At 36.9% G+C, this 24,270-nt stretch overlaps 2 protein-coding genes across 9 annotated transcripts in view; both read right to left on the bottom strand.

Annotated features, from left to right (window-relative positions):
- The window catches only part of myo3b (myosin IIIB), a 93,534-nt gene extending 86,957 nt beyond the window's left edge, over positions 1-6,577 (bottom strand). For 3 of the 7 annotated variants that reach the window (XR_016115718.1, XR_016115719.1, XM_089002202.1), the window contains exon 1: positions 3,756-3,955. Coding sequence is in view for 5 of the 7 variants with exons in the window: in XM_089002202.1 (XP_088858328.1) it covers positions 3,756-3,820 (65 nt within the window). In the remaining 2 variants the exon portion in view is untranslated. Of the gene's footprint in view, positions 1-1,160; positions 1,383-3,755; positions 3,956-6,184; positions 6,219-6,307 lie in introns of those variants that run through there. The other 4 variants (XM_089002205.1, XM_089002204.1, XM_089002203.1 and 1 more) reach the window with 4 other exon arrangements.
- A 1,174-nt stretch (positions 6,578-7,751) lies between these two features.
- The window catches only part of ubr3 (ubiquitin protein ligase E3 component n-recognin 3), a 43,355-nt gene continuing 26,836 nt past the window's right edge, over positions 7,752-24,270 (bottom strand). For both annotated transcript variants that reach the window (XM_089002743.1, XM_089002744.1), the window contains 10 exons: positions 23,824-23,909; positions 20,978-21,083; positions 19,620-19,720; positions 17,150-17,274; positions 15,446-15,550; positions 15,232-15,357; positions 13,756-13,935; positions 12,437-12,646; positions 11,338-11,477; positions 7,752-10,292 (listed from right to left, as the gene is read on the bottom strand). In XM_089002743.1, coding sequence (XP_088858869.1) covers positions 10,175-10,292; positions 11,338-11,477; positions 12,437-12,646; positions 13,756-13,935; positions 15,232-15,357; positions 15,446-15,550; positions 17,150-17,274; positions 19,620-19,720; positions 20,978-21,083; positions 23,824-23,909 — 1,297 coding nt within the window. In that variant the 3' untranslated portion in view covers positions 7,752-10,174. The remainder of the gene's footprint in view (positions 10,293-11,337; positions 11,478-12,436; positions 12,647-13,755; positions 13,936-15,231; positions 15,358-15,445; positions 15,551-17,149; positions 17,275-19,619; positions 19,721-20,977; positions 21,084-23,823; positions 23,910-24,270) is intronic.

Below are 24,270 nucleotides of genomic sequence, written 5' to 3'. Positions count from 1 at the left end.
GGTCCAAGGAGATTCTTGTCTAACATTGTCTGTCAGCCTATCCATCACCATGGTGAATAAGAAGGGGCTCAGAGCTGACCCCTGGTGGTATTCTCTAGAGTTGTACATATCTTTATAGACCATGTTGATTTCTCAGTACAAACTTCAGCATAAATAAATAAATAAAATATTTTTATTAATTAAATAAATAGATAAAGAGACATACATCTTTTCATAAATACATAAAATAAATAAATAAAATACATTCAATAAATAAATTACATTAAATCAATAAATAAGAACAAATACACAAAAACATTAAATAAATAAATAAATGAAATATTGTAAATAAATAAATAGAAACATACATATATAGATACATACATGTTCTTTTCATAAATACATAAATAAATACATACATTAAATAAATAAAATATATTAATAAATAAATCAATCAATAGAAACATACATAAATACAGTAAAGTCTCGTTATATCGATATCGGATATATCGATAGTCCCGGTTATATCGATACTATTTCTATGCACGCACGGAGAAAATTACATGCAAACAGGGTTGGATATATCGATAGTCCCGGTTATATCGATATTTTTTCGGACTCCCTTGAATATCGATATAACGAGACTTTACTGTACATAAATACATACATTAAATAAATAAAATATATTAAATAAATAAATAAATCAATCAATAGAAACATACATAAATATATAGATACATACATGTTCTTTTCATAAATAAATAAATAAAATACATTAAATAAATAAATACATAAAAACATTACATAAATAAATAGAAACATACATAAATATATACATATTTTCATAAATACATTAAATAAATAAATACATTTAAGAAAAAAGTATTACATAAATAAAATACCTTAAATAAATACATAAATAAATAAATAAGGTCACAGTTTGTCGAAAAAAACTGCAGTTTTGGAAAAAAATTACACACCCGAAAAACCTTTGCAGTTACGACACGACATAAAACTAAAAGAAAACGTGCCGATGAAAGCAATAAAGTATTTGCAGAGGGACATGCAGGATAGAGAACATTTATTCCCGCAAGGCCTTCACTGACAAACAACAACTCTCTGCCTGGCAGGAAAACAACAATGCTAAAAGGATGACAAGCGGTTGGTTATCTTGTACTTACATGGCAAATGTTACTTTCTTCTCACTCATGGACAAGAATCACATCACAGGTTTTGTGATCATAAATACTCAAAATAGCCGACGAGAGCAACAAGCGACGTTAGACTGAGGGGAGCGTTAAGCTACTGTCCTTTGGGATGCGTCATTCCCTCTCCCTTCCCCTAACAGGAGCGCAATCTCCTCAAGAGGAATTAGATTGGACGGCATTAGCTTGACAAACGGAGGTTTGAAAATAGCGGCAAACTTTCACTGCGCACGCTCTGAAAGAAGGCTGCTTGTCGATTAAACCACCGGCTATTTAGGACGTATTTATTTGTCTATCTGCTAGCTATTAGCTAGCTATTCACTAGCTATTGGCTATCTATTCGCTAGCTAATAGTTATCAATTCGCTAGCTATTTGCTAGCTAGCTAGCTTTCTATCTATTTGAGTTACTTCCGGGTTGAGTGAACGCTAGTGCGTGTGGCTGCCGCTGCTCACCCACAGAAAAAAACTTATCCTGTGACTGTAAAGTGACCTTGAGAGTTTTGAAAGGCGCTTAGAAATCAAATGTATTATTATTATTATTACTGTATGTATTAGCTCGCTAGCTAGCTTTCTATCTATTTGAGTTACTGCCAGGTTGAGTGAACGCTAGTGCGTGTGGCTGCCGCTACTCACCCACAGAAAAGCTTATCCTGTGACTGTAAAGTGACCTTGAGAGTTTTGAAAGGCGCTCATGAATGAAATGTATTATTTTTATTTCTGTATGTATTAGCTCGCTAGCTAGCTTTCTATCTATTTGAGTTACTTCCTGGTTGAGTGAACGCCAGTGCGTGTGGCTGCCGCTACTCACCCACAGAAAAGCTTATCCTGTGACTGTAAAGTGACCTTGAGAGTTTTGAAAAGCGCTTATCAATGAAATGTATTATGATTATTAATATTATTATTACTGCATCTATTAGCTAGCTAGCTTGCTATTTATTTGAGTTACTTCCGGGTTGAGTGAACGCCAGTGCGTGTGGCTGCCGCTACTCACCCACAGAAAAGCTTATCCTGTGACTGTAAAGTGACCTTGAGTTTTGAAAAGCGCTTATCAATGAAATGTATTATGATTATTAATATTATTATTACTGCATCTATTAGCTAGCTAGCTTGCTATTTATTTGAGTTACTTCCGGGTTGAGTGAACGCCAGTGCGTGTGGCTGCCGCTACTCACCCACAGAAAAGCTTATCCTGTGACTGTAAAGTGACCTTGAGTTTTGAAAAGCGCTTATCAATGAAATGTATTATGATTATTAATATTATTATTACTGCATCTATTAGCTAGCTAGCTTGCTATTTATTTGAGTTACTTCCGGGTTGAGTGAACGCCAGTGCGTGTGGCTGCCGCTACTCACCCACAGAAAAGCTTATCCTGTGACTGTAAAGTGACCTTGAGAGTTTTGAAAAGCGCTTATCAATGAAATGTATTATGATTATTAATATTATTATTACTGCATCTATTAGCTAGCTAGCTTTCTATTTATTTGAGTTACTTCCAGGTTGAGTGAACGCCAGTGTGTGTGGCTGCCGCTACTCACCCACAGAAAAAAAACTTATCCTGTGACTGTAAAGTGACCTTGAGAGTTTTGAAAGGCGCTTAGAAATCAAATGTATTATTATTATTACTGTATGTATTAGCTCGCTAGCTAGCTTTCTATCTATTTGAGTTACTTCCAGGTTGAGCGAACGCTAGTGCGTGTGGCTGCCGCTACTCACCCACAGAAAAAAACTTATCCTGTGACTGTAAAGTGACCTTGAGAGTTTTGAAAGGCGCTTAGAAATCAAATGTATTATTATTATTATTACTGTATGTATTAGCTCGCTAGCTAGCTTTCTATCTATTTGAGTTACTTCCAGGTTGAGCGAACGCTAGTGCGTGTGGCTGCCGCTACTCACCCACAGAAAAGCTTATCCTGTGACTGTAAAGTGACCTTGAGAGTTTTGAAAAGCGCTTATCAATGAAATGTATTATGATTATTAATATTATTATTACTGCATCTATTAGCTAGCTAGCTTTCTATTTATTTGAGTTACTTCCAGGTTGAGCGAACGCTGGCGCGTGTGGCTGCCGCTACTCACCCACAGAAAAGCTTATCCTGTGACTATAAAGTGACCTTGAGAGTTTTGAAAGGCGCTCATGAATGAAATGTATTATTATTATTTCTGTATGTATTAGCTCGCTAGCTAGCTTTCTATCTATTTGAGTTACTTCCAGGTTGAGCGAACGCTAGTGCGTGTGGCTGCCGCTACTCACCCACAGAAAAGCTTATCCTGTGACTGTAAAGTGACCTTGAGAGTTTTGAAAAGCGCTTATATATGAAATGTATTACAGTATTATTATTATTATTATTTTTTTTTTTTAAATAATCGCCCGCTAATCCTGCTTCAATGCCTTCAAAAAATAAAAAATAAATTACAGGTAATCGCCTACCTTAAAACGCTTCTTGAACAATGCTCATCATTAATCTACAGTTAGTCAACAAAACAAGCTTTTTTTTTTTCATTTCAAGCGTCTGACTCACAAGTTTTCTCATAAAAATACTCACAAAAGTAGTAATGGAAAAACACAAACCCGTGTCGTAAAACAGCTGCTTTCGTGAAAGTGTCCCCCTTCCAAAATGATGCGGGCTGATTCATCGACTAAAATGACGATCAATAATTCACCGTCAATTTATAACCTGATCTGCAGCCGACTTAAAATATTCAAGTGGCAGTTGTTGGCGCTCATAATGGCCGCTGATATGACGCATCTCGGGTTGCGGGCAGGTAACCAGGAAGTAGTTGCCAGGTCACATGACTCCACATAAGAAATGAAAGGAAATGTGACAATGGAGGATATTTTGCAAGCTATATAAATCAACATGTATCGTATTGTAATTAGCTTTACAGGCAAAATGTACCCTCACTAAGTTACCTTTAAAGGACAACCGACGCCTTCGGACAAGTTGTGTCCGTAACTTGTAAAATCACTTCAAATGACTTCTACTGAGCGTATTTTACTAAGATTCCACGGCATATAGCAATATTTTACGTTTTAAGACTCGCGCTGAATATTCAGGAAGTCTTTTTTTCGAGTTGATGACGATGCCTGACGTGACGTCACGGAGGGACCGCCCCTGACCGAGAAAGCGACACACAATGCATTTTAGGTACTTTGTTTGGTCTGAAAACTTCGTGTTAATGGCGAAATTAGAAGGAAAACATAAATAACGCGATGGTCAATTGTTGTGTGTTGCACTAAGACTACTGTTTGATACTAGTTGACACAAATTCCCAGCAGACAAATCAGCCCATTTCCAACGGAGCTTGGGTGCCATTTTGTGCATTTTCTGGGATGCTACATTTCATCCAGATGCCTCAAAATGACACGGAAGTACTTCTTTAATCGATTGCAAAACATGTATGCTTTCCTCTTCAGAACTATTTGAATCATATTCATAACTGGATGACTCTGCTCCTAGTGGACAATCCTTGAATTGTACCTCATTAAAATATGAATTCCATGTCGTTTTTTTCACTTTTAAATTATCCTATGGGCCTAATCAAACCTCGCCGGGGGTCGGTTCCAGCCCGCGGGCCGTATGTTTGACACCCCTGGTTTAACGCCTTGCGGGAATGGCACGTTGTTAACTAGCTGGTAAGTCTATGGCGAAAGTAAAGAAAACAAAACCTTGTGAACTATCTAATCCTTTCTAAGGGGATATAAAGAGGCTTTGTGGTAACACCTTCGAAGCCACGAGCAGCGGTCCTCTATTCCCCGCCCCCAGTCTTCAGTTAAAGCTACGTGATTGGTCAAGAACGCAGCAGTGAGGGGAGGTGGTTTAAACATTGAATTAAACATTAAAGAGACTGGCAGACGACAGTGAGAGTTTCAACTTTGACAGTGTAGACTGCAAGGTTAAAATATCCCATCAATCAGGCTCCACAAACAACCCACAAAAGCCATCTGTACACTTGATGCAAAAAGCTATCAACCCAGCTAAACAGAACACAATTGATGAGGAACTAGATAAAGATAGATATTGCAGCGAAAGCACCTACAAGGGATCATTCCTCAAGATGGTGACGGTTACGTTCCTCATCAAGTGTTTAATGCTGAGGAAACCGGCCCTCCATTCCATGAAGCCATCAACGACCATCACAAAGGTAAATAAAATGACTTTATTATATAGTACAGTTTATTTCTTTAATTATAATACGATAGCACATTTATTATACATAAAATAAGGTATATTTTGTGTAGTTTAAGGCTTAGAAAATTAGAAAGTAAGATGGTTTATGGGGACCTGGGAACGGATTATTCTCATTTTAATGGTTTCCTATGGGAAATTATTTTTTGGGATACACACGTTTCGCCTTACACACTGTGTGGGAACCAATTAAGTTCGTAAGCCAAGGTATCACTGTACTTCATACTAATAATTGTTTGGCACAGCCATAGCGTGTTTCCCAACAACAATAATAATAACAACAATCATAATAATACATTTCATTTATAAGCCCCCCCTCAAAACTCTCAAAGAAACATCTGGCATTACACACGCAAAGAAGAGCAGTGCAAATTGAAATTAGCAACAACGTTTTGAATATTTAATTGTTAGCATATTGTAAAAATATACGTATATAACCAGTAGAGCGTAGTGTTAGCGTAACCCTTCATTATGCTACCTACGAAGCAACTGTGGCTAACGTCGCTAGCTTAGCATGGCTAGCGTTATTTTGCACACACCGAGTACCAATTTTCCACGACTGTTCAATAATTCACAACAACAAGCTAATAATTTATTTTAAAGGTTCGACATACAAAATCAACGTTTAGCGTCATCACGAGACAATATTTTGCATTTTTATATCGTTCGAACTACAAAATCATCGCGACGCTATGTACAAAGTTTAGTTCGGATTAACCTTTATTGGTCTCGCAGTGGAGACATTTACATTTCACGTGAGCAAAGTTATTAAAGGAAAAGGAAAGAAAGAAATAGAACAACAATCTCTTACCTTTTGTTTGCTGCCTCACGTCCATCTCTGAGCTCTGCAACACCACAAAAACTGGACTGAAATGCATTGTTTTATTAATCAACCGGTTTCTTTTTCATATACAAAAAAAAACTCAAGTCTTACCATCCATTGTAACATTTCCAAAATGATTCGTCCCTTCAGCCAGTCGGGAGTTTGTTTAATAATTAATAATCAGCTTATGGATACCTGAGCAGGGCACACTGAACCCGCACGTGGAAAATACACACGAGTGGACTCACCTTGCCCACGAAGCTAAATCAGAATAGGAAGTTACTCAAAATGAATCGCTTACCTCACTTTTTACCATTTTTTTTTAGCTAAGTTGACAATGTCTTCATTTTCTGGCCGTCGTTTTGCTCCAGTTGGCTGAAATCACAAGTCTGTTGCATACAAGGGCTTCTGTTGTTTATGAAAAAGCTCAACCTAATTATCCAGAAAATACACAAGTCACATGGTAGAAGAATTTCTTAGCTGGTACAGTGATACCTTGGCTTACGAACATAATTGGTTCCCAGACAGAGTGTGTAAGGTGCAAAGTGTGTATCCCAAAAATTCATTTCCCATAGGAAACCATTAAAATGAGAATAATCCGTTCCCAGGTCCCCATAAAACATAAAAGTCAAAGTCAGCTTTAATGTCAAATATGCTAATATGCATGACATGCTGCACAGATGAAATTATTGTCCTCTTGGACCCAACGTGCAAGGCGCTTATAATGTGGCTAAAAACAGACATCTAATTGACAACAGACAATATATGTAATTTCTGAATGTAAAGTGAGGTAGTGTCGTATATAAAGTGACACAATGTAGTAATGCAAAAACAACAAAAAAGGGTTGAAGTGAGGTCTTGCAGAAAAAAAACGAGAAAGAAGAAAAAAATAGAGTTCAGGATGATAGTACAGCGTGTACTCAAGAGTTCGGTGACTGTGGCAGTGGGAAGGGGCAGGGGGGGGCAGGGCTGGGAGGGAGTTGAGTCTCCGGACTGCCTGGTGGTATAATTTTCTACTTTGTAATTTTCTAAACATTAAAACTACACAAAATATACCTAATTTTAAGTATAATAAATGTGCTATGGTATTATAATTAAATAAATAAACTGTACTGTATAATAAAATCGTTTTATTTACCTTTATGATTGGTCGTTGATGGAATGGAGTGGCCGGTTTCATCAGCATTAAACACTTGATGAGGAACGTCGCCTTGTTTTTTAGCCATATTGACGAATGATCCCTTGTCGGTGCTTTCTCTGCCATAATTTTACCTAGTTCCTCATCAATTGTGTTCTGTTTAGCTGGGTTGATAGCTTTTTGCATCAAGTGTACAGATGGCTTGTGCGGGTTATTTGCAAAGCCTGATTGATGGGATATTTTAACCTTGCAGTCTGCACTCTGCTTTTGAACTATCAAAGTGGAAACGAGTCCAAATTTGGTAATTTTAAACCAAGGTGTTTGTAAACCGAGGTATCACTGTAACACAAATAAAACATGTCTATAACTTCAAGAGAATTTAACACCAACACAAATTGAAACAAAAAGGACACAAAACAGTGTGCTTATATTTTATTCACATAATTTACATGTTGCATTAAACGTCCCAAGTCATACTTTCTGGCCAAAATGAGAAAGTTTGATTCTGTACCTACAGTAATGTACTGTATTCGCTCTTTAATCGCAAGGGAGAACACACCAAAAGAGCTTTCGTTCCACCAAAATTTACTTTTGTTGACTTATTTACTGACGGTCATTTACAAAGTGAGTACTGCAAACGTGATGACAAAGAGAAACCTAGTAAACAGAAAAGCAGCATGCGTGACTTCTGCAAAGTTTTTCTTTTGAATTCAAGTGTCAACTTAAACCCCTAAAAAAAAAAAATAAAGTTGAAAACACCAGCCCAGTGATATGAGCACTTGCTTCATCTTCACTCTGATCAAAACATCGCACAGGCACAACTGGATGAACTTAAAGGACAACCGACGCCTCCGGACAAGTTGTGTCCATAATTTGTAAAATCACTTCAAATGACTTCTACTGAGCGCATTTTACAAAGATTCCACGTCATATAGCTATATTTTACGTTTTAAGACTCGCGCTGAATATTCCGGAAGTCTTGTTTTCGAGTTGGTGACGATTCCTGACGTGACGTCACGTCAGGAACACCCCTGACCAAGAAAGCGTCATGCTATTCCGGTAATATATAAATAAATAGATACAAAGCTAGATAGCTAGCTAATAGAAAGCTAGTAATATCGTCAATAGCTATTAGTGATATAGCTAGCTAACTATTAGCGATATAGCCAGCTAATAGATAGCTAGCTATATCACAAATAGCTATTGGCGATATAGCTAGCTTTCTATTAGCTAGCTATCTAGCTTTCTGTCTATTTGAGCTACTTCTGGGTTGAGTGAACGCTGGCGCATGTGGCTGCCCGCTGCTCACCCACAAAAAAACTTATACTGTAAAGTGACTGAGAGTTTTGAAAGGCGCTGATAAATGAAATGTATTATTATTATCAACATTTGTATCGGAATAGCATGAGAGTTCTACTGCTATCTAGCGAGCTGGCTATTGGCGATATGGCTTGCTGTTTGTTCGCGATGTAACTAGCTATCTATTAGCTGACTATATCGCTAATAGCTTGCTAGCTATATCACAAATAGCTATTGGCAATATCCTATATCATTGGCGCTAGCTATACCACTCATAGCTATTGGCGATATGGCTTGCTGTCTGTTCGCGATGTAACTAGCTATCTATTAGCTGGCTATATCGCTAATAGCTAGCTAGCTATATCACAAATAGCTATTGGCAATATCCTATATCATTGGCGCTAGCTATATCACTCATAGCTATTGGCGATATAGCTAGCTTTCTATTAGCTAGCTATCTAGCTTTGTATTTATTTGTTTTTATTTATTATTTATGTTATTTATTTATTTGTATATATATTTGCTACCTCAGAGCTATCTTAGTGCGCTTGCTAGCTTTCTACCTATTTGAGTTACTTCCGGGTTGAGTGAACGCTGGCGCATGTGGCTGCAGAAAAACTTATCCTGTGACTGTAAAGTGACCTTGAGAGTTTTGAAAGGCGCTTATAAATGAAATGTATTATTATTGATTATTTTGTTGAGCTTATTCTCCACAGGTTAAAAAAAAAAAAAAAAGAGAGAGTGGAACGTTTCCGGGGTGTTCGAAGCGATGCACAACCTTTCACAAAGTTAAAAATCACATGATCAATGAGCAGCAGCATTTATTTAAATATCTAAAAGTTATTTTCAAAAAAAAAAAAAAAAAAAAAAAAAAAACAACAACAACAAAAAAAAAAATACCTGAGGATGGATTGCAACTCCGGTCCTCAAGCATCGTAATTCTCCATGTTTTCCAAGTCTCCCTGTTGCAACACACCTAATGCAACACAGCCTCGGTTGCATTACAACAGGGAAACATGGAAAACATGTAGGACCACAGCCCTCGAGGACCGGAGTTTGACACCCCTGAACTAGACCCTTAAAAAGAGCCTTTTTTTTTAATCTTTTGCAAAAAAAAAAAAAAAAATACGCCATAGGTGTGTTGATGTCATGGAAGTAAAAAATAGGAGCTCAAAACCAGAACCATGATGAAAAAGGATATGCTTAAATATCATCATAAATGGTGAATTATTGCAGGGATAATCAGCGCTAGACATTCCGTTATGTATCTATCTTTCTATATATATTTCCAAATAAATATCAAAGCCTTCTACAGCCTATTTCATACCACGTCAATATCTGGAGGCAAAAAAAATGTGCTCTTCTGGTGTTTGAATTTAACGTCTCCAAAATGTTGTTTGTCCCATTTTGATAATTATACGATCACATAATGAAAACGCATAAGCGTTAATCCTACGGATTCCTGATTGTACGCCGAACTTCACACCAACTGGCACCAATACTTTCTCTGTGACGGGTTTTAAAGTGTGTTTTTTTTTTTTTTAGAGTCCGTTATAATGAGGCCCCCAACGTTTATTGATGTGGTCAAAGGTGTGCGAAACCCACTGTTGCTCCAACACTCGATAGCGCTCTTCGCACAAGAAGAGAGGTTTTCCACGGCTAGAACAAAAACAAAAAAAAACACACAAAAATCAATAAATAAATAAAAAAACAGGGAGGTGAAAATTTACTCATTCACTGCCATTGGCATTCCTCATAGAGGATAAAGAATATATGCGCCAGTCTTGGTATAAATCTGATTCTATTTCTTGTGTCCAAGTATCCATTGCTTATGCTAATTAACACATTCACTGCCAGAAAATGTGCAAAAATGTGTCCACCCCAGTGCCAGGGTTGTGGTCATTTTCACTCAAATTGCAGGATCCGCAGAATCTCTTGTTTCTATTTAGAATTGTATTTTATTTATTATTGTATCTATCCTTGTCTGTGACTGTAAAGTGTCATTGAGAGCACTTTATTTGCTAGCTAAAGGCTTATAAATGACATGCATCATTATTATATTATTATTATCTGTTAGCTATGTAGCTGGCTCGCTAGCTATCTAGCGAGCTATCTATTAGATATTTGGCTGGCTAGCAAGCTAGCTATTAGCTATCTATTAGCTGGCTAGTTAGCTTTTCCATACATAGGGCGCACCGCATTATAAGGGTCACCTTCAATGAATGACATATTTTAAGACATTTTCCATGCATAGGGTGCACCGCATTATAAGGGGCATATTCAATGAATGACATATTTTAAGACATTTTCCATGCATAGGGCGCACCACATTATAAGGGGCACCTTCTACGAATGACTTATTTAAAAACATTTTCCATACATCAGGTGCACCGCATTATAAGGGGTTCCTTCAACGAATACCATATTTTAACACGTTTTCCAGGCTTAGGGCGCACCGCATTATAAGGGGCACCTTCAATGAATGACATATTTTAAGACATTTTCCATACATAGGGCGCACCGCATTATAAGGGGCACTTTCAATGAATGACATATTTTAAAACGTTTTCCATACATAGGGCGCACCGCATTATGAGGCACATGGTCAGCATTTGAGGAAAAAAATCTGTTATTTTAGGTGCGCCTTATAGTGCAGAAACTACCTACGGTCAAACCCCAAAGTTTTTGTGTATGTGTGTGGTACCGTAAATCGCGATCCTCCTCCCCGTGGGCATCAAGATACACAGAACCCCAGAGACAGAAGCGATGTCCACGGATGATGATGATAACCGAGGCATTAATCAGTAGAAAGATGCCAGTAGCGGCGCCACAGTGTTGGGAGTGCTGCGCAAACGAGACGTATCGTGTTAACACCGCAGATCTTATCTTAAATAAAATACAATGAAGTAAAGTAAAAAGTAACATAAAACAATGATTAAAAATTGAAATTTAATAATTTAAAATTAATAGTTAAAAATTTTGAAAGTAAAAAAATTCATATTAAAAAATAAAAAAAATAAACTTAAAAAAAAAAAAAACACAAAAATAATAAAAAGGTAAAAAATTCAACATTAAACATTTTAAATTTCAAAATAAACATGTAAACATTTTAATTTAAAATATTTACTTTTAAATTATACACTGAAAATATGGGAAATATATTTTAAAAAAAATCACATTTAAAATAAAATACAAAATAGTATCGTATAAAAAATATTAAAAAAGATTTAACATTAAATATCAAATTAAAAATTAAGAATTTAAAATCAAAAGTTAAAAAATTTACAATTGAAAGTAAAAAAAAATAAATCTTAAAAACATTAATAAAAAGAATTAAACCTAAAAAATAAAAAAACACAAAAATATTAAAAAAGTAAAAAATTAAACATTGTGAATTACAAAATAAAAATATAAAACATTTTAATTTAAAATATTTACTTTTAAATTATACACTGAAAATATGAAAAATGCATATTAAAATTTTTCACATTTAAAATAAAATACAAAATAATATAAAGATTATATACATAAAGATCTAAAAAATATTTAACATTAAAAATAACATTACAAATTAAGAAGTTAAAATTACCATTGAAAATAAAAAAATATAAAATGTTAAAAATTAAAATAAATTACAAATTAAAAAGTTAAAATATCAGCCTGCGTGTTTTGGCTATTTTAGATGCTATAAAACGTTTTTCCGATGTCAGTTAGGAAACAAACAAAAAAAAAATGGTGTCGGTTGCTTGTCCTTTAAAGGGTTAATAAAAAGTCATGGGTTAAAAAAAATAATAATAACTTACCAAAACACATTCACAGATGCCCTGTTGCTTGCAGCAGACCCCTTTGAGGCAAACAAAGGCGCCACACACAAGGCAAAGTGCGGGATCCTTTGGCACCTTTTTACAAACGGCGCACGACTTCCTGTGGTAGTACTGGAAGATGATATTGTAGTTGTCGGGCAGCTGGAGAAGGCGAGGCGGAGCCCACTGAGGATCTTGGACCAGTAAAGTCTTTTACGAGAGATAAATAAGAAAGAATATTTAGGTAGCGCCATGTTCATTCATACAATAATATACCCATCTCAGTACCAGGGTTTTGGTCATTTTCATCTGACCGTTCTGTTGGCATTTCCTTGAGTGTTAGCTCCATCTAGTGGATGCATTGTAGCTTGCAGCATGGAATGCGGTGCGCCCAATGTATGACACAAAAAAAAAAGACAAAATAGGCCAATTGCTAGCTATCTATTCACTATCTAGCTTGGTGGCTATCTAGCTAGGTATCTGTTGGCTATCTAGCTAGATTTCTATCTATTTGAGTTACTTCCGGGTTGAGTGAACACTGGCGCGTGTGTATATCGCCAATAGCTATTAGTGATATAGCTAGCTAGCTATTCGCGATATGGCCAGCTAAGAGATAGTGTATCATTAATAGTTATTGGCGATATAGCTAGCTTTCTATTAGCTAGCTATCTAGCTTTGTATCTATTTGAGTTACTTCCGGGTTGAGTGATTATTAATTGTTGAATGTGCGCCTCATTATCTAGTGCGCCTTTTTGTGTGGAAAATATCTTTTTTTTTAACTTTTAACTCATTCAATGCCAGTCAATGTACAAAAACGTGTCCGCTCCAGTGTAATAATAATAATAATAATAATAATAATAATAATAAATTTAATTTCTAAGTGCCTTTCAAAACTCTCAAGGTCACTTGACAGTCACAGGATAAGTTTTTTTTCTGTGGGTGAGCAGCGGCAGCCACACGCGCCAGCGTTCACTTAACCGGGAAAACCTTAAATAGATATAAAGCTAGCCAGCCAATAGCTAGCTAATAATAATCGAGCTTTCCATCTATTTGAGCTATTCAGCTAGCTATCTAAATAGCTAATAGCTTCTAGCTACCCAGCCAGCCAGATAGCTCATAGACAGCAAATAGATAGCTAGCTAGGTAGCCAGCTAGGTAGACCTCCACCCATGTTTAAAATGCAAAACGATAAGATGTTAGCATGAGCTAAAGTGAGCCCCGGTTTTTGTCATTATCACTCAAATTCCAGGACCCGCATAATATTGAGTTTTAGGACGGGGAAGGATGAGAAGGTTGAAAAATTCTCCAAGATGGCTTACCAGCGATTGCTCCGCCTGCACTTGAGAGAGCCCTTTGACCTCAGCGCACCATTGTGTGACCAAGTCGAAGGCGCCGATCCCCCACTCCAGACACGAGGCACTGTTGACAGGATTCGAAGCCGCAGAAGGCGCCGGTGCTAAGCCCAAGCACACAGTCAGCGATGAGAACTCTTCCTGCTCCTGAGAACAGAAAAATGGAAGAGAATAAAGCAATAAAAAGGTTTAATAATAATAATAATAATAATAATATAATCGATAGCTAAGTAAATCTGATAGAAAGCTAGCGAGCCAATAGATAGCTAACAGATAGCTAGCCAGGCCTTCACTCAACCCGGAAGTCACTCAGATAGAAAGCTAGTAGACAGCTAATAGATAGCTAAGTAACTCGGATAGAAAGCTAGCTAGCTAAAAGATAGCTCGCTCGGCCTTCACTCAACCCGGAAGTAACTTAGATACAAAGCTAGTTAGCTAAGTAACTCTGATAGAAAGCTACATAGCTGATAGCTAACAGACAGCTTGCTAGGCCTTCACTCAACCCGGAAGTAACTCAGTTACAAAGCTAGCTAGCTAATAGATAGCTAAATAACTCAGATAGAAAGCTAGCTGGCCAATAGATAGCTAAAAGATAGCTAGCCAGGCCTTCACTCAACCCAGAAGTAACTCAGATACAAAGCTAGTTCGCTAAGTAACTCTGATAGAAAGCTACCTAGCTAATACTTAGCTAACAGACAGTTTGCTAGGCTTTCACTCAACCCGGAGGTAACTCAGATACAACGCTAGCTAGCTAATAGATAAATAACTCAGATAGAAAGCTAGCTAGCCAATAGATAGCTAACAGATGGCTAGCTAGGCCTTCACTCAACCCAGAAGTAACTCTGATACAAAGCTAGCTCGCTAAGTAACTCTGATAGAAAGCTAGCTAATATTTAGCTAACAGACAGCTTGCTGGGCCTTCACTCAAATGTATCACCAAAAAAGAGGCAGAAATGTGAGGAATTACCAGTTTCCATGGGCTGATAAATTCCTTATATGGAGCTTGGACACCCTCTTCTGGCTCTTTTTGGTGCAACACAACGTTTTCAGACCAAACAAGTACAGCAAAATGCATTGACGGCGATGGAAGGACTGCCACAATGTGGCCTTTTTTTTCCGGTCAGGGGCGTTCCTTCAGTGACGTCACGTACGGACTCGTCACCAACTCAAAAACAAGACTTCCGGAATATTCAGCGCGCGTCTTAAAACGTAAAATATAGCTATATGCGGTGGAATCTGTGTAAAATACGCTCAGTAGAAGTCATTTGAAGCCATTTTAGTCGGTTGGCCTTTAAATGGCCTTTAATATGGTATTAGAAAATGTGTGATGAATTATTATTGAAAAATGTTGTCACATCCCTACACAAACACACACGATCTCAGAGCCATTATAGCCCAAAAACTGAACTAAAATAAACAATCACGGTATTGACGACAACACACCAAGCAGCCAGTGAGGTTGTCCCCGTAGAGATGATGCTGCAGAAGGCAGGCGAGTCGAAGGAAGGGTAGGCAGTACTGCTGAAGGCTGAATTCGACAGATTGCGGGGACCACACGCTGGAGCTCAGCTGGCGAGAGGGGCGGACGGCAACGCTCGATCAATAACCAAGCTAACAGCTCGGTGATAATGGCTTGATTCATATTTTCAAAACTCACCATGATGTCTTCCACCACGACTGCATAGAGATTGGTGCACTTGGACAATTCGTTGATAACGTGACCGAGTAGCGCTTCAAAAGACGTTTCTGCATTCGCGCGGCCCTAAAATAAATACATCAATAAATAGATAAATACATACAAATGTACATACATAAAAAAAAAATAAACAAATAGATAAATACATTCAAAAACAGACAATAAATAAATGATAAACAGATGAATACACACAAAATAGACTAATCAATCAATAAATAAATAAGACAAATCAATAAATAAATACAAACACACATGAATAAATAAAAACACGCATAAATAAATAAAAACATGCATAAATAAATTAAAAAAAACTCATAAATAAATAAACACATGAATAAATAAAAATAAACGAACGAATAAAAAAATAAACATGAGAATAAAAATAAACATGTGAATAAATAAACAAAATTAACACAAATAAATAATCCATAGATAGATAAAAACAAATACATAAATAGAAAAAAAATAAAAAAATAAATAGAAATAAATAGAAAAACAAATAGATGAATAGATTCAAAAACAGACAATAAATAAATAATAAACAGATGAATACACACAAAATAGACTAATGAATCAATAAATAAATAATAGACAAATCAATAAATAAATACAAACACGCATGAATAAATAAAAACATGCATAAATAAATAAAAACATGCATAAATAAATTAAAAAAACTCATAAATAAACACATGAATAAATAAAAATAAACGAATGGTTAAAAAATAAACATGACAATAAAAATAAACATGTGAATAAATAAACAAAATGAACACAAATAAATAAATAATCCATAAATAGATAGATAAAAACAAACACATAAATAGAAAACAAAAATAGAAATAAATACAAAAACAAATAGATGAATAGATTCAAAAACAGACAATAAATAAATAATAAACAGATGAAAAAATAAATCATAAACAGATGAATAAATACAAAATATACGAATGAATCAATCAATAAATAATAGACAATAAATAAAAAAATGCACGAATAAATAAATAAATAATAAACAAGTGAATAAATAAATAAAAATGAACATGTGAATAAATAAATAACAATGAACACATGAATAAATAAATAATACATAAATAGATAAAAACAAATACATAAATAAAAAATAAATAAACAAACAAATATAAATAAATAAATTGAAAAACAAATAGATCCATTCAAAAACAGACAATTAATAAATCATACAGCTGAAAAAATAAATAAACCAGATGAATAAATACAAAATAGACTAATGAATCAATAAATAAATAAATAATAGACAAATGAATAAATAAATGAATAAATAAATAAAGACAACAAATACATCAAAAATAAACAAATGAATAAATATACAAGTGAATATATAAAAATAAACAATATAAAGAATAGCTAAATATACAGATAAAATAAATAAATAGTAAATAAAAAATGAAGAAAAAAATAACAAACAAACAGAAAATAATGAATATATAATCGATACAGTCCACTGCGGATACTCCATAAATGAAAAGAGGAAAAAGGCTTCGTTTGTCTTAATACAAAGTCATAAACAAAGATTTTTACAGTGTTTTAAATGAAGTGTCTCAGACCGCACATTAAATCATAAAAAAAAAGTGCAAATATGGGCGAATATCTTGAGCTTTATGTGTCTGATGGCCTCTTTTGTACCTTTTTGATGGCCCCAGATGAGCTCCAGGCCTGCCGTTCTTCCGGCCTCAACTTGGTGGAGAACGCCGCCAAGGCTTGGATGAACTGCAGGTTGTACAGCATCTTCACCACACAGGTAAAATGCTCTACAAGGGCCGAGGAATGGAAACATGAGGAATGGCGACGACGTCACGTATACGTTACGGTTGAAACCGTGACAAATAACGACGTAACACGCCGATAGTGAATAGACAGAATTGGCCGCCGAACACAAGGCCCACAATGGAAGCACAAAAAAATCTGGGGTCAATCTGAGGTGAACAGACATAGCCTGTTAAAACTGTCATCTTCATGTCAGAGATCTGGCCCTGGACTAATTTAGGACTTGGGAAACTCCTTCACGGGAAGGTTACGAATCTATCAGTCCATGGAAAGGGCAACCAATTAAAACGCCTACGTTCTGTTGTTTTATAGTTGTTGGGTGCTTGGGACGTCTATGGGCGTGGTACTCAAATCAAGAAGATTATATTTTACTAATGTAGCACTTAAATTTGCATTTACACTCAATAAATAGCTTGGCAAAGGGCTCCAGAAGTTGGACGTCGGTCATGAATGGCACCGTCCCCTGCCGGCAGTAAAAGCCAATCTTCGGGTGTTCGAGCCTTTGTTCACAGTGTCCGACTGAATATCTCTGACACACGTCTGTATAAGCTCTCAGTTGTACAGGAGTGGTCCATCGATGAGAAGGTTTCTTCAGGCATCATCTGTACTTCTATGAAGGTGTCGGATGTTTCGTTTATTATCCAAGAGGCTTCGTCAGCGAACGAATTTTTTTTGGCTGGTAATTTTGACCCTATATATATCCCTACAGTCCAGACGTGGCGGTGAAAACTCTGCTATGATTGGTCCCCGCTCTCAGGTTGGGGGAGTAGAGGACTCCTCCCTGCGGCTACACTGATTACTTCTATTGTCCTGCCTGAATATTGAGCCTACGACTGGCCTGATTGCCCCATTTGCTCTGGTATCACTTCATCAGCATAACTAAGCCTATGTTGCCTAAGAAGTCAGTTGTAGGAACGATCCAAATTGAACCTCACCCCACCATGGCGATTTAGTGAAGGGTTTTGTTGTTTTATGAAAATAGCTTCTTTTACTCCCATTTTCAAACCATCTATTTTCTTTTGCTAATATTTTAAGACACTGACACACGCGGGTATAATGAATACAAGCTGCTTATTTTGCTTTTTTACTTCCTGGTTCGGGTATTGTGGTGCAAACGCGCTATATTTTGTAGAGATGAACTGCAGCTTGAATAGTTAGCGAACTTTCCTAATGCGGCTACATTTTCGATGTTCAAAGATTCCCCCCCACCGCCGCTTGTCCTTGAAAGCGGTCAATCAAATCGAAGTCATGAAATGAGTCATTAAACATGACGGGGGGTCCTTTAGGTGGTCGATGAAGGAGATACTGCGACAAGCTCGGGAAAGAAGGACACGCCAAGGAGCTGCAGAATCTGATTTCCCGTACTCGTGATTTAGGCATGAGTGGATTTTCAGGGGGTGGGGGGGTGATATAATGCGGTGCGCACGGTGGTGTGTTGCTGAAATATGATCTGTTTGAAGGTGACGTTTGCACGCGTTTGTGTTTGTGACGCGATATTTTGTGTTATATTACATGAATAACAATGATAGTTTTTTTTCTTAATTCCATCGTGAATATTTCTGAATTGACATTCACCGATATGGGGGGGAGGGGCTAAGTCTAAATAATTATTTTAATGACAAAAATTATCTGTGGAACTTTCTGGTGGCATTTTGGTGATACGCAACTGGGGGCGGCAACTTTTTTTATTTATTTATTTTTTATGTATTTATTTTTTGGCCTATTTAGGTGAGAAATCAATTTCAAATTTAGGGGTCAATGCCTCCCCCCCCCAAAAAAAAAATAATACAATAAAAATAAAAATATATTCTTTTTTGTAATTAATAAATAACCTCTATTAGTCAAATCAACCATTTTAAAGAAAGCAACATTTTTGAATCTATTTTATTAATTGATTCTTGTAATTGGAATGTAATCCTACAAAATAAGAGTAACGTATTAGCTAGATAGCTATCTATTAGCAAGCTAGCTCTCTCTCTTTTTGAGTTATTCTGTGTTGAGTGAACGCTGGCGTGTGTGGCTGCCGCTGCTCACCTGCAGAAAAATGTATCATGTGACTGTGAGCTAGCTAGCTCTCTTAGATAGCTACGCAGCTATCTATTAGCTATATATTAGCTCGCTAACTATCAGTTATATATTAGCTAGCTAGCTCTCTTAGATAGCTTAATAGCTATCTATTCGCTACCTAGCTAGCTATTAGTTATCTATTAGCTAGCTCTCTATCTTTTTGAGTTATTCTGGGTTGAGTGAATGCTGGCGCGTGTGGCTGCCGCTGCTCACTCACAGAAAAACGTATCATGTGCCCAAACCGATGAGGCTGAAAGTGTACCTTTTCGCAGAGGCTGCGGCATGGTAAGCACAAAGATAATCAACAGGGACGGAACGTCTCGAAAGAGCATCGGTACTTCGGGTCTTTCTTCATCAAAGCCACTAGAAAACAATACAAGAAATATTTTCATTGATCACGTTTCATTTTTTTTATTTGTATTTATTTTTTTATCAGCTACAGAGAAGTGAAAAGTCATCACATTAACGCGCTTTCTGAAAGCATCCCCTTTGTACAGTTTCTTGTGCCATTTCCAATTAACGGTGTTCTTTTCTGTTGTCAATTAAACTCTGCACTCTCCAGCGGCCTCGGGTGGTTTTAATGAGGGGGAAGGGGGTGCGCACTTAAAGTGTAAGACCCTCCCCATTACCAAAGCACTCAGCGGTTAATTCCATAGTGCATTGACGGAAAGCCTTTATTGGATGGAGCTCTCAACCCTTGCGACGACCACAGTGGCCACAGTAGGTGTTGTGTAAAAAGTAGTATAAAAAAGATTAAAAATTAAAATTGAAAATTAAAGGACATCATTTGTAAAATCACTTCAAATGACTTCTACTGAGCGTATTTTACAAAGATTCCACGGCATGTAGCTATATTTTACGTTTTAAGACTCGCGCTGAATATTCAGGAAGTCTTATTTTCATGTTGGTGACGATTCCTGACGTGACGTGACTAAAGGAACGCCCCTGACCGAGAAAGCGACACACAATGCATTTTGGGTACTTTGGTGTGAAAACATCGTGTTGATGGCGAAATTCGGAGGAAAACACATAAATAACGCGATGGTGAATCGTTGTGTGTGTTGCACCAAGACTACTATTTGATACTAGTTGACACAAATTCCCAGCAGACAAATCGGCCCATTTCCAATGGAGCTTAGGCGCCATCTTGTGAATTTTCTGGGACGCTACATTGGAGTCCTGACGGCTCGATTTGTTCCGGAATAAATTCTTTAATTGATTGCAAACATGTATGCTTTCCTCTTCAGAACTATTTGAATCATATTCATAACTGGATGAGTAACATCCCAGAAGGTGGACAATTGAGACCTGAAGTGCTACGCTGGTGTGTTCCTGGTACACTGAATTAAACCAGGTTGCTTCGCTCTCTGTGGAGTGCCTAGTAATTTGCCAGATGTAGCAATTATCAGTCGCTATGGAAACCGTACATGGTCCATTTTCTGAATTTAGCTCTTCTTTTGTGTGAGAGAAAATATGTTGGGGGTGGGCGGGAGTGCTGGTGTTTTAAGAACATTTTTTTCCGATTGCTTGATGATGTCAAGGAGCAATGATGGACGTTTTTTTTTTTTCCTCCCCAGGATGTGATGTTGTCAAAGCTTCCGAGAAAAGAACATTGCTTACTCGCTTTCTCTGCTTTGTGTAAGTTGAGTCAGCTTCGTCCAGGGATTGTAGGCTGAATCTATGCTGTACAGACGCATGTGCATGGCCAACACATGAAAGAGCTGATCTGAAATAGGAAAAGAAACAACGTTATTTTACAACAATAAGTACCTAAAAGGGTACTCGTGAGTATCTGCTAAGATGAAGAACTAAACCAGAAGAATTGATGGTGATTGTTTGCTTATTAGCACTGGCGCTAAAGTCAAATGAAGAAAAAACATTTACAATTAGCAGGGAGTCTAATTTTGCATTGTGTGAAGCATGTAAATTAAACTTACAATTTAAAAAAAAAAAGTTTAAAATTAATTCAATTTTAAAAAGCACAACCAATTACCAACGAGCAGAAAATCACCCAGCAATATTTATTTTTTAATGTCTTTCAAGGAATGTATGCGACATGAGTGCTCCAGAGTTGTTCTTTTTTGTCAAGAATAAATACTTGGAGCAACACTGCCCCCTACAGGAAAATTTAGGAATATCTATCAATACTTTTTTTTTTTTTTCCATCTCACCTCTTTTAAAAGAATTACAGTGATACCTCGGTTTACGAACCCCTTGGCTCACAAACTTTTCGGTTTACGAACGTTACATTTATGTAAATTCTACCTTGGCATACAAACTATTTTTCGGGATACACACAGAGCTGCCACAATGAGTGATGTGTCGTTTGTGAACGAGCCTGTTCTCCTAACAAGAAAATGGCAGCCAGCTTGTTTGGGTCCTCTATTCCCCGCCCCCAGTCGTCGGTTAAAGCCACATGATTGGTCAAGTACGCAACAGTAAGGGGGGGTGGTTTACAGACAGAGAGAGAGTGAAGCCATTCTCCAAAAAAGAAAATGGGTGCCGACATTTTTTTTTCGTCTATTCCCCGCCCCCAGTCTTCAGTTAAAGCCACGTGATTGGTCAAGAACGGAGCAGTGAGGGGAGGTGGTTGCAACATTAAAGAGACAGACATACAAGAGTGAGAAAATGGACAGAAAAAAGTGAAATTTGGACTTGTTTCAACTTTGATAGTTCATAGGCAGAGTGTGGACTGCAAGGTTAAAATTCCCATCAATCAGGCTCCACAAATAACCCGCACAACCCATCTGTACACTTGATGTAAAAAAGCTATCAACCAAGCTAAACAGAACACAATTGATGAGGAACTAGGTAAAATTATCACCGAGAAAGCACCTACAAGGGATCATTCCTCAAGATGGTGAAAAAAGAAGGCTACGTTCATCATCAAGTGTTTAATGCTGATGAAACCGGTCACTCCATTCCACCAACGACCATCACAAAGGTCAATAAAACCACTTTATTATACAGAACAGTTTATTTATTAAATTATAATACCATAGCACATTTATCATACATATAATAACATATATTTAGTGTAGTTTTAATGCTTAGAAAATTAGAAAATTATGTTTTATGGGGACCCGGGAACGGATTATTTTCATTTTAATGGTTTCCTATGGGAAATTAATTTTTGAGAAACACTTTTTGCCTAATACACTCTGTCTGGGAAGCAATTAAGTTCATAAGCCAAGGTATCACTGGATCTGGAAAAAATGCCTTTCATGACATTGCGTCAAAAGAGTAAGCACAAGTTCAGTATCTAGCTCAACAGGACAGTTAAAGTTTCGATTGTAAAAACATTCCGACATTTTGCGCAATCCTTAAAAACAATGATCCGCAAATCTCTCCACAGGAAGTTACAATGCACCGTTGCGAGCGTACAAGGCTGTTTAGCAGCAAATCAGTTCCGTGGCGAAGAGCGGACGACACTTGATGCATAGCGACGGAGTGAATTTGTCTTGTGAGCGTGGCTGCTTGGCTTAATGGAGCTCGGACGGCTCGATTGTGAGCCTCCTCGATGCCGTTCGGGGGATGATAGGCCATTTGTCTGCTGCAACCTCAACTTTGACAGGTTAATTTCCAAAGTAAAAATACTGCACGGCGGCAGCCTTTTACCTAAAACATCCCTTTCAGATACAGTGAAACCTCAACGTACAAACACCTTATCTTACAAACGGCAAATTTCTGAAAATTAAACCTTATAATAAGCACTATTTTCATAATACACACCCATAACGGCTGGCGGAGTGATCTTCGGCGGAAGCACACGACCGAACAGCACCAACAGTCCTTATGGAAGGTGACTCTCCTTCCATAAGCCATCAACGACCATCAAAAAGGTCAATAAAACTTTATTTTACAGCACAGTTTATTTCTTTAATTACAGTCGTCATGCAATGCGCCTCTCTTTCCAAGCAGTAATTCCCTTTGACCTCCAACGCCATTCCATTAAGCCATAAATGACCATCACAAATGTAAATAAAGTGACTTTGATACAATGCAGTATATTTCTTTCATTACAATACAATAGCACATTTATTATACATAGAATAAGGTATGTTGTGTGTAGTTTTAAGGCTTATTTAGTTGAAAAGTATATTTTATGGAAACCCGGGAACGGATTATTCCCATTTTAATGGTTTCCTATGGGAATTTTTTTTTGAGATACACACTTTTCGCCTTACACACTCTGTCTGGGAACCAATTAAGTTCGTAAGTTGAGGTCTCACTGTATTAGTATTATTAGTAGTATTCATATTATTATTAGTATTACTATTAGTATTAGTAGTAGTATTATTAGTAGTATTAGCAGTATTAGCTGTATTAGTAGTAGTATTATTAGTAGTATTATTAGTATTATTTGTATTAGTAGTATTACTATTAGTTGTAGTATGTGTCAAATGTTATGTGTAAACTTATGTCACGAATGACATTCAGAAGTGTCAGTGCGAGTAAAGACTTACTGAGACATGATCGCTTGGCGGCGGCACTGGCACCACCACAACACAAATTGCCTCCCCGGTGCACAAGTTCTAATTCCAGGTTGGTCCTGCCGAATATAAAGAGCATTTATTGAATTTTTGGACACTAATATAAATGAACGCAAAACTCTCCGCTGAAGAAGCAGAATGTAGATTTTATAGCATCATTATCATTTGAATGCTTTTGCTCCTGACCGAGAAAGCGACACACAATGCATTTTGGGTACTTTGTTTGGTCTGAAAAACTTCATGTAGATCCGTGTGATGAGTTTTTTCTGCGGGTGAGCAGTGGCAGCCACACGCGCCAGCATTCACTCAACCCCAAAGTAACTCAAATAGATAGCAAGCTAGCTAGCGAATAGATAGCTATTAGCTAGCGAATAGATCGCCAATAGCGAGTGAATAGATAGCTAATAGCTAGCAAATAGA

This window comes from Hippocampus bargibanti, linkage group LG08 (genome assembly GCF_051943395.1).
Source record: "Hippocampus bargibanti isolate YZ-2025 linkage group LG08, ASM5194339v1, whole genome shotgun sequence".
In the NCBI taxonomy this organism is placed as follows: Eukaryota; Metazoa; Chordata; class Actinopteri; order Syngnathiformes; family Syngnathidae; genus Hippocampus; species Hippocampus bargibanti.
This window is presented reverse-complemented; position numbering and strand designations above follow the sequence as displayed.